The following is a 10,832-nucleotide window of genomic DNA, read 5'->3' as shown; positions in this document are numbered from 1 at the left end:
TTCCCATGGGGGTGGGAGGGAGGAGGAGAGGAGCTGCTTTGTCATTAGGAGAGAAATGTCTGCTACATTGGAAATAAGCAGCTTTCTGGCTTCAGGAAGCTTTGGCACTGAGTTGGGGGGAGGAGGCAGGGGCAAGGCTGGGTTTCTACAATCTGAGCCTTTCCCAATCTGTTCCACAGGCCCGGCCGGGGTTAGGGGAGGGGGCAGTCCTCCTGCACATTGGTCCTTAGGTCAGTGGGGAGATGCTGTCCTGACAGGAACCTCACTCTGCACAGAAGGCCCAGGCTGTTGGGGGGGAGGAGGGGAGGGGGGGAGGGGGGAGGAGGGGGAGGGGGAGGGGGCAGAGGGAAGCATCACCTCTGATGTCTTCGGTCACTGGTGAAGGGAGGGGGATTTGGGTCTCTGCAGCTGACCTTTAATGGTGACAGATTTGCTCGAGTCTGTCCCCAAGTGACTCACTGTTGCTGCCACTTCTGTTGGAGCTGAGGCCTCCCTCGGGCTCAGGAATGGGAAGGGAAGGCAGCCCTGAACTCAGGTTCCTGAGGAAGTGACTAAGGGTGTGGGCCCAGGAGGGAGGGCCGTGTAGGGCACCCCGGAAGCTCCACTGCTTTAGACACAGGCCTTGGGGGTGAGAGGAGGCTGGATCTTTGGGTACAAATGTCAGTATCTTTGTTTATAGTTTCTCACCACCCACACCCAGGTCCTGACCCCGGAATGACAGAGGCAGAGGGGTGTGTGTGTGTTTGGGGGACCCAGGCAGGGCAGGAGGGCAGAGAGGGGGATGAAGGAGGAGGGAAGCGGCTGAGAGGGGAGGGTGGTCCTCAGGGCTCCTCTGCATCCTTGTCCTTGGGGGCAGTGGGCTGCCGCTGCTCCTGCATGTCTTCCTGTAGCTCCTCTGTCCCTGAGTCCTCCTCCACCTTGGGGTACACAACCATACACATCTTCTGGCTCCCCAGGGTCAGCAGCTCTGCAGGAGGAGGCCACACAGAAAGCAGATCAGCACTGAGCGTCCAACCAACCTGGCCAGCCAGACCAGGGCCCTTCCCAGCTCTCCTGCCGCAGCATTTGGCCTCAGCTGAGCCGCCAGCGCCGTGAGGGGACTCCCTCTCCAGGAGACGGTCACCTCACCTACCTCCTCTGTCTCTGGACAGCCTTTTTGCTGGCCGCTCCTACTCCTCAAGGCTCCATGCCCACCGCCCGCCAATTCTAGGGTGTCTCCTGGTCTCCACGCAGCCCAGGGCAGCTGCTATAGGATGGCCACTCTGGCAGGCCTAAGGTCTGTGCTGTTCTCCTCTCCTCAGAGGTCTCTGGGGAGGCACCTGCCCTCTCCCGTCCCGACCCTTTCTCCAGTGCTCTACGGCCCCGCCTCCCGATCCTGGTGGGGTTCCCCAGCCAGACTGCTGACCACTCTCTTCCAGACCAGGGGGCCCTCTAGCCACTCAGAATCTTCAACAACTTACCAATGAACTTATTGAAACACCTGGGCTTGTGTTGCCAGTAAACACCCAAGAAATAGACAGGCACCCCTGTCAGCATGATGGCCAGGCCAGTGCCACACACCACGGGCTCCGACCACAGGCTGAAGACCAGCAGGAAGGCCCAGAACAGCAAGTAGACGACGGGGAACAGCAGGCTGACCTGTGGATCAGAGGCACCATTACCTGCACGGATGCTACGGCCCCCGGCATCCGGGCACCTTCCCCCTTCCTCACCCACAGGGAAGCGCTTGGAGGGCAAAGCTGGGTTTCACTCAGCTCTGTGGCTCCCACACCCCGAGCCCTGATGGGGCAAGTGCTGTGTCAGCAGACGCTGGCGAACGTCGGCAGTGGGACAGTTAGAGGGGTGGGGGGGCCTAGGGAGAGGACAACAATTCTCGTTGTCCTCCAAGGTGGGATCAAACAAGGCCTCATCATCCAGCTGTGCGCCTGTAACGGCCAGAGAAGCCCGTGTAGGTGGAGGAGCTTGCTGGTATATTGATATATGTTTGCCGAGGTCCTCGGGAGAAGGAGAGCAGGAGAAATGAGTGAGGGGCAAGAAGGAGAGGACCTGTCAGTCAGGCTCCCCTCCCCCGGCTGGCAGGATGTGGCAAATGTCCCTCCCTCTCAGCAGGGACAGTCCCAATTTGTTTCAAGGAGTTTCTGCCAAGACGAGAGAAATCAGGAAACCTAGTGTGGCATAAGGCAGCCCGGGGCCTTATTCACTTCAGGAAGAAGCAAACTCTGTGGGCTCCATCCGCTCTTGTGACCACAGGTGGGAGGCCCCTGTAGAGTCTTCAAGATGCTAGACTCATCTGCCTTTCTCCTCTTGTCCTCTCCTCTTAGAGGGTATGCGTATGGTAGGGAGATGGGGTTATTCTACTTCCTCTTCTCTCTAGCAGGCTTTCTAAGAATGGTAGGAAAGTGGCAGAGAGATTTCGAGAGCCCTCGACTCCTCAGCTGGCAGAATCTTCTAGAAGCATCTAGTCTGTGTTTCCAGAATAGGATTGTTCAAATAGCTCAGGGATATACCCTAGTCTTCTAATTTGCAGGAGAACCCATAGCACTCTGGCATATGTTGTTCTGAGCACTCCCATCTGTTCCTATCACAAATTTATTCCTGGTACAAACGAGAGTTTCACCAGGCACCCTACTACGTGCAGGGCCATAGTAGTTTAAAAAGGGAGGATCACGGAAGGCTGGAGTGGACTGGGAAGCTTCAAGGAAGAGAGGTCCTTGAGTGTGGAAAATGGTTAAAATCTGGAGAGGCAGTTGGGAGAAGGAAACTCATTCCGGGATGAGACGGAGAGATTGCATGAGTGAACCCAGCTACCTGGAGGGACGAGTAGGAGACTGGTCAGGTTAGAAGGTCGAGGGAAAATCAGACTTTTTAAAGACTTAGAGCCATAGGAAACAAAGGAATGACAGGATGGAAGTATCACTTCATCTAACCTATTCCTCCAGCTGCAGTTTGCTCTGGTCCTGTCCCCAGTGGAGAATGGAAATGGCTGCCCCATTCACACATGGCCTTTGCTTCCCAGAGGGTCTCCCACACTCATGGAGATGATGAGCTGCGGTCAGCAGCGAGAACAAGGTGATGTAAAAATCTGAGCTTAGTTAGAACCAGTAGAGGAGGGGGAGGGGCCCCAAAGGGAGGTTCTCGCACCTTGATGGGGCGGGGGATGTCTGGCTTCTTCCACCGAAGAACTATCTGTCCAGCAATTGTGACGCCGTAGAAGAAGTAGTTGATGAAGCCCACATAGTTGATGAGTGTGTACATGTCGCTGGTGACAAGCATCAGCAGGGTGGAGATGCACTGGGGGGAGTGGGAGAAGCTCATCGGTGATCAGAAAGGCATTAGGAGACTGGAGGAGCTGTTTACTGGTCGGGGCTGTTCCCCTGCCTCTAGGCAGACGATGCCATTTTATAGCGGATCTCTCAAAATGGAGACTTTGCAACCTGTCCTAGAAACCCAGGTCATTACTAATACTTTCAACACCAGGAAGTTCTTTCTCACCACATGGGTGATAATCAAAACATTTAACCACAGATACAGCAGGTACAGCATGGGCACTAACCAATCAGAACAGATACTGGCTGTAAACAACTGGACTGGCCACACTGGTGGCAGCCGGCCCTATGCCACCCTGGTCTTATTTATACTTCTTCCTTGGTTGAAGCTCAAGCTAATTTTGTTTTTTTTAATCCCTTAGGGAAGGTTGTTAACTGCAGATTAAGGCTTTATTCTTGCCCTCATCCTCTTTTCCTGGTTGAGTCATCTAATTTATTTTTCTTCCTTCCTTTTCTTTTTTTTTAAAAAAAATCATAAACAGTTATATAGCACTTCTTAAGTGTCAGGTTCTTTCTTTAGCATTCTACAAATATTAACTCATGTAACCCTCATAACGTCCCTGTGACGTTTTCTTGATAGAATTCACTTTCTAACTTCAAAATCATCTCAGTGGCTCTCTCGGAACCATGTTCTTTCCCTCTGCTAATTTGTTTCAGGCCAACAGAAGGCTCGGTTCTCCTGTAAGATCTGATGGTGGAAATAATCGGGAAGATTTTAAGAGATGAAAAAGCCAGATTCTTACTGTACTTGCCTTGCAGTCATAGGCCTGCACCATTGGCTTAAACTGAAAAAGGTTTGTGGCTCACTGGGAGCACTGAGTCTTCTCCAGTTGCCTTTCACCACTAACCAACCAGGATGACCTTCTTCCTGTATCTGAACATTCTGAAATTCCCCCTCATGTTGTACAGCGAATGCCCTTCACTCCTGAGAGCTCTACTACCCTGGTCTAACTGCTTCTCTGGTGAACCAAAATCATTTTTGATATTTTAGTCAGGATCCAGAAAGAAAAAAAAATAACCCCAAAGACTCATCAGGAACAAGTCTTTGCTCCTTCTGTTTGCTCTCTCTAAATGCTTCTACTCTGGGGTAATTCCACCTCCATTTACCACCATTTCCCATTTACCCCTCCCATCCCTAGTTTCCTTTTCTCCATTTTCGGTTTACCAGTTTACCAGTCTTCCTTTATGATTTTTCTTATTTGGTGTACCCTGAGACCAAATTTGTTTCAGTGATGTTTCCCAAGAGCCTGGCAGAGCCTCCTTGAGCAGGAAGGTTGATGGGGAGGGCTGGGAGTGTGCAGTGATCAGCCAGGAGCAGAGGCCCAAAGCTACTACCCTGTGGGTAACAGGTGCAGGGGGAGCCAAGAAAGAAGTTTCTTTGTGAGGTTGTAAAATCTTGAAGCAGCCACTTCAGTCTGACCCAAAAGTACGGGAGAATGAAATGAGCCAGCCTGGGAACCTTAAGGTATTTCAGGACCCAGGGTCTCTCCTTGCTATATCTCTTGATGTTAATCAGGCCCATGTATATACCATTTGCCAGATTATTTAAGGCCCAGAGAAACCTAGGAGCACAAGGGTGACAGGGGCGTGTGTGGGAACTGTGAACTCCCAGCTCAAAGCAGCACAAAGAGGGAGGGTGTGTGTAGGGCTGGCAGAGGGAGGGAACCTTACTGTGAAAAGCAAGGCTGGGATTGGGGTGCAGCGCTTCACGTGGATCATGGCCAACACACTGGGAAGGTGGCCCTCCCTGGCTCCAGCAAAGAACAGCCTGGCAGAGAGAAAAGCAGGTCAGCCTGCGATGGCCCATGGACCATCCCAGGATGCTTCCTCCCTAGTCCGGCTCCCTCATCCATGCCCACCTCTGCTCACACAGGAGCATCCCCCCTCCAGCCAGGTACCTGCCTTCTCGTGCACACCTTCCAGCCCACTAGTCAAATGACCCACGTTCACAAGGCAGGTGCAGGCAAACCAGAGGCAGTCAGTGGATATAAGTGGATGGATTCTGGAGTGTGGAGACCCTGAGTGTGGTCTGGGTGGCTTGGGGTTACTGATGACTGTGCTGTCACTCTGTGGGTCTCTCACAAAACCTGGAGTGCTGTAGGAGTAGCCTCTCTCCTTTGCCTAAAGCTTTAATCCCTTTAAAAATGTGCCTCCTTCCTCCTCAAGGGATATAGGTTCTTTGAGACATGGGGACCAAACTGTACATGAAAAGCCTTAAAAACATGCCTATCCTACTCAGGAAGTAGCTGCCTTTGTGGGGTGGGGAATGGGTGGTAGACCAGGAAGGGACACGTGAGAACTTGGGGGATATGTGGAAATGTTCTATATCTTGTTTTGAGTGGTAGTTACATGGTTGTCTACAATCCTCAAAACTCATCAACCTGAACACTTACGATCTGTGTATTGTATTGTATGTAAATTATACCTGAACATTTATATCCTTAAGCTACTTATTCTATTCTCCCCCAAAATCCTGAAGAAATGAATAGAGTTAGTGAAAGGTGTACATACAAAGATATTGTGATGATAAAAAAGATTGGAAATACCCTAAATGCCATAAAGTAGATGATCACATAAACTATGGTATATCTATAAAATGGAATATTATGCATACCTAATGCTTTTGAAAAAAAACTGATTGTGTGAGAATATGCTCACAATATAACATTAAATGAAAAAAGCAAGATAGAAAACTGTACGATTCCATGCAGTATGATTCCTATTAACTAAGATATTATTTACAGGCATGTAAAAACATTAAAATATCAACCAATTACCTCTGGGTGGTAGAATTATGAGTAAATTAAATTTTCTTTCTTAGATTTTATAAATTAAAATTTTTTTTAAATAGACAGGAAACTTATAATTAGAATAAACTTTTTTTGTTTGTTTCTTTGTTTTTTGGCTGCACCGCGTGGCGGCTTGTAGGATCTTAGTTCCCCAACCAGGGATCGAACCCGGGCCCTCAGCAGTGAAAGCACGGAGTCCTAACCACTGGACTGCCAGGGAATTCCCCCAAAATTATTTTTTAAGTTAAAAAAATTAAAATTTTATTTTGAGATAATCATAGCTTCACATGCAGTGGTAAGAAATAATGCAGAGCGACCCTGTGTATCCTTCACCCAGTTCTCCCATTGGTAACATATTGCAAAACTATACTACTATATCACGACCAGGATATTGATGTTTACAAATTCTTTTTAAAAAGAGAAATTTTAACATAAAGAGCAGCCTTCTTCTTCTTTCCTCTCCTAAGAAAAAGAGAGAATACTGTAAGCTGTTATTAGGAAATTAGGCCACTTTTCATTGGAAATTAGGCCACTTTTCCTTTTTTCTAGGGCTTTGTAGGGAAAGGAGCACCTAAGCATTGAGAGGAAGGGGATGGTGTGATGGGGACAGAAAGGAACAGAATCAGCACACTGGGGGGTCTGAAGAGAACTGCCACTTTGTGATTTGTGTATGGGGGAGAGTGGAGCGGCTCCTCAGAAGCATGGGAGTCGATTATGGTCCCAAGTACCCGTATGTACACCACCAGTTGCCATCATCAACTACCTCGTCCTGTGTCACTAGTTTCATGCAGCCACATGACATCGCCCCTCTGCAGTGCAGCCTCATGCACCCAGTGGAGCCCCAGGTGCTCTGTGGGCCTCACCATGCACATAACCAGGGTCCCAAGTTCACATCCCTCCTCCACATGCAGCCAGGACCAAGTGGAGCTGGCAGGTCCAACAGCATTGGCAAGTCAAGTTCACAAGAGACAATCCTTGCCCAGCTAGCCGACCACAGAGGAGACATGACATTAAGCGTGACACACACGCACACACGCTCCTACTCCTCAGGAAGGATCATCCTCTCCATACCCCCAAACAGAAGAGTAAGAGAGAGAAGGAGGGAAGGAGGCAGGAAGGCAGGAAGGGAGAAAGGGAGGAAGAGAGGAGGGGAAGAGGGAGGGATGGAGCAAGGAAGAAAAGGAGGGAGGGAGGGAGGGAGGAAGAAAGAAGGATGGAAGGAACTGGAAAGATGAGTTGAGGAGGCCTGCCGGGTGAGCTGTGCCTCTGAATCCGAGGCCGAGCGCACCGGGCCGCCGCCTCCCGCATGCACACATAGCTGGACCACATGCACGCAGACCGCTGCTCGGCCTACCCGAGGGACAAACCCCACTCTAAAGCGACTGGAGCCAGTCACTCTCCTTCAATAGATCCCAGAGAGCCTCATGGGTCACTGCTCTTCCACCGCTTGCCCTCGGCTGGGGCCTCCAGGTGGTCACTGCTCCTGTGTAACACGCACACGAGGTTGCCGTGGGTGAGTGTCGGAGGGTCCTGGGGTACGGGGGATGCCCACACTCCCTCTTTCTTGCCCTGGGTCCTGAAAACATGACACTCCCTTGTCATTTCACAGGAACTCCTCCCCAATGTGACGTTGGCTTTGGAAGCAGCTGAATTCGGGGGCTCACTGCTTTTGCTGTATCTTTTGAGTAGGACTGTGCCCTTGGAGGAGGGGGCTTTCTAAGAACCCCGGGAGGACCCTTTGGACCACATCAATGGAAATCATCCAGCATCTGCCAGCCTCAACCGCCCATCTGGAGACAGCAAAAAGGGACATTAAGAAGGGGGCAGACGTCCGGATGTGTGCAGGCGGGGGCTGGGGACTCCTGGGCCCATTCATGCTTCGGGCTTTCCAGAGTGTTTGGGGTAGGGGACGTGGCTTTGGACAAATGCTTTCCTTCCGTTCTTCCCCACCCATCTCATTTCACACCCCTACCCGGTCTCATGGGTGGCCACACAAGGGCCTCCTACAGCCACCTGTCAGTTTAACAGGGAGGAGCCTGCACCCACAGGGAACTCAGAGATGAGCCCATTCGATCTGTAATCTGGGCCCAGAACTTTCATGAGGCCAGCCAGAGGCCCCAGGCATGGGTCCCTCCCTGGTCCCTTTCAGAGTGGGGTTCCTTTCCAGCCAGCACAGCCTGCTTCCAGGCGAGTGGGAAAGGGGCTCTGAGGCTGCAGGCAAGGCACTGTTCTGTTGCCAAGCACACAGCCTGGGGACTCCTCAGCCCTCTGCTCCTCTGGACATGAGGTGGGATGGCGCTTCTTGCCACCGCAGCTAAAGCCACACACGTCGTGCGTCACCACACGAGCAGCACAGGCTCCTCCGTGTCCACACAGACACACGCACACGCCCTCGTGTGAGCAATCACCCCCTGCAAGGTCACCACCCAGATGCCCATACAGAACCCCGCTGACGGAGACAAGCCCCCCCACATATACACAGAGCAATATGCACAGCAGAGTGGCCTCTGGCCCAGGAAGGGCCTGGACGGCACTCACCGGGAGGAGGTGAAGAGGGACCCATTGACTCCTCCAAATGTGGACAGGGCGACGGAAATGGGCATGATCCAGGCCATGACCCCTAGGAGCTTCTCTCCAAAAGTCTGGGAGAGAAAACAAGGGGGTGAGCATAAAAGGAGAGGTCACAGCCTCCCACCTGCGTGTCACTGCTGGGAATGTTCCCTCCCAAACCCACCCCTGCTGAAGTCCTTGAGAGGAGGGACCACAGCTTCCCTGCCCCAGCCCCTCCTGCACCCCTACTTCCCTTGGTGATGACTATACCGTGGGGATTCAGTAATGTTTGGGACTGACTAACTAATGAACGAGACTGTGTATGGTGGTGATAATACAATAAACAACTAACATTTGCTATCCTTGTTTTATGGATAATGAAATTGAGGCACAAAGCAATTAAACAGTTTGCCTAAGATCACACACCCAGGAAGTGGAGGGCCAGGACCAGAAACCAGCTGTGTGAGTCCAGGCCTCGCGTACATTATACTAGAGCGACTTGGGCAGGCTGGGTTTCAAATCTTAGCCCAACATTTAGGAGCTGTGAGACCCTGAGCAAAGTTCTTAATCTTTGAGCCTCAGTTTTCCCATCTGTAAAACAGAGATAAATCCTAATTCATAGAAACAGAAGATATTGTGTGTGGGGGAAGTGATAAGAAAAAACCACTACGTAGGCCAAGAAATAAAAGGTGGTGAAGCTATAGACTAGTCTTCATGTATTGAAAGGATATAGGGACTTCCCTCGTGGCGCAGTGATTAGGAATCCGCCTGCCAATGCAGGGGACACAGGTCCGATCCCTGGTCCAGGAAGATCCCACGTGCCGCGGAGCAACTAAGCCCGTGCGCCACAAATACTGAGCTTGCGCTCTAGAACCCACGAGCCACAACTACTGAAGCCCGTGCGCCTAGAGGCCATGCTCCGCAACAAGAGAAGCCCGCGCACCACAGTGAGGAGTAGCCCCCGCTCGCCGCAACTAGAGAAAAGCCTGCATGCAGCAACAAAGACCCAACGCAGCCAAAAATAAATAAATAAATTTATTTATTTATTTTTTAAAAAAGAAAGGATATAAAATGTTGGGGAATCAGCTTTTTCAACATTCTCTGAGCCAAGTACATACTTGATTTATAGCACATTTGTATTTATATATAATTTATAGCACATTATGAGGATGGGGTTGTTTAGAAGCGCTGTCCTGCTGGGGAGGGTTAGTGGTCATGTGAACAGGCTGCCACGGGACAGTGGAGGGCCTCTTTTTTTATGGTCTTCAGAGATGAGACACATGATGACAGTGGCAGGGTGGGGCTGTGGCCCAGGTGAAGCCACATGAGGGAACTGCATGGCTCCCAGGTCTTTCCCAGATATCAAGGACCCCAATGCCTTGGACCTGTAAGATCTCTTTCCCCAAAGAGCACAAACTGCATATGCTTTTCCCTAATGAGGGAAGGAGTCAAGTTGTCCAGGTGAGGATACGGAGGCAGAGAGAAACTGCGAGTCTTGTGCAAGATTATGTCTTGCTAAGGAGGAGCGCATCTCCTTTATACAATCATCATATTTAAAGTTTAAAGTGCCCTAAGGACTTCCCTGTGGCAAGTGGTTCAGAATCCACCTGCCAATGCAGGGGACATGGGTTCGAGCTCTGGTCTGGGAAGATCCCACATGCCGTGGAGCAACTAAGTCCGCGAGCCACGACTACTGAGCCCATGTGCCGCAACTACTGAAGCCCACATGCGTAGAGCCTGTGCTCCGCAACAAGAGAAGCCACCGCAATGAGAAGCCCGCGCACCACAACGAGGAGTAGCCCCTGCTCGCCGCAACTAGAGGAAGCCCATGCACAGCAGCAAAGACCCAACGCAGCCTAAATAAATAAATAAATAAATAAATAAATAAATAAATAAAAGTTTAAAGTGCCCTAGATCAGGAGTTTTGTAGAGTCAGATAGTAAATATTTCTGTTTTGTAGGCCATACAGTCTGTGACAATGACTCAGTTCTGCAGCTGTAGCTGCCCATCACAACCTGGCCATCCTATTGCTCCTGGGCACCTGAAGACGTGGCTTCTGCCCTGAGGACCTGAGAAGACTTCCAGTCCCACAAAGCCATGGATCAGGGGAAAGTGAGGGGGGCTAAGCCCGCAAGTCTATATCATCATTCCCGGTTTGAGGGCATGG

At 50.9% G+C, this 10,832-nt stretch overlaps 1 protein-coding gene across 1 annotated transcript in view; it reads right to left on the bottom strand.

The window, feature by feature from the left end:
- Nucleotides 1–676: 676 nt before the first annotated feature.
- The window catches only part of SLC7A8 (solute carrier family 7 member 8), a 56,694-nt gene continuing 46,538 nt past the window's right edge, over nucleotides 677–10,832 (bottom strand). Inside the window, exons 7-11 of the mRNA XM_067740191.1 lie at nucleotides 8,654–8,757; nucleotides 4,998–5,094; nucleotides 3,142–3,291; nucleotides 1,461–1,638; nucleotides 677–967 (exon numbers count right to left, since the gene is read on the bottom strand). Of these exons, the coding sequence (XP_067596292.1) occupies nucleotides 822–967; nucleotides 1,461–1,638; nucleotides 3,142–3,291; nucleotides 4,998–5,094; nucleotides 8,654–8,757 (675 nt within the window). The 3' untranslated portion in view covers nucleotides 677–821. The remainder of the gene's footprint in view (nucleotides 968–1,460; nucleotides 1,639–3,141; nucleotides 3,292–4,997; nucleotides 5,095–8,653; nucleotides 8,758–10,832) is intronic.

Source organism: Pseudorca crassidens, chromosome 1 (genome assembly GCF_039906515.1).
Source record: "Pseudorca crassidens isolate mPseCra1 chromosome 1, mPseCra1.hap1, whole genome shotgun sequence".
Lineage (NCBI taxonomy): Eukaryota > Metazoa > Chordata > Mammalia > Artiodactyla > Delphinidae > Pseudorca > Pseudorca crassidens.
The sequence above is the reverse complement of the archived record's forward strand: the minus strand, read 5'-3'. Positions and strand labels throughout refer to the sequence as shown.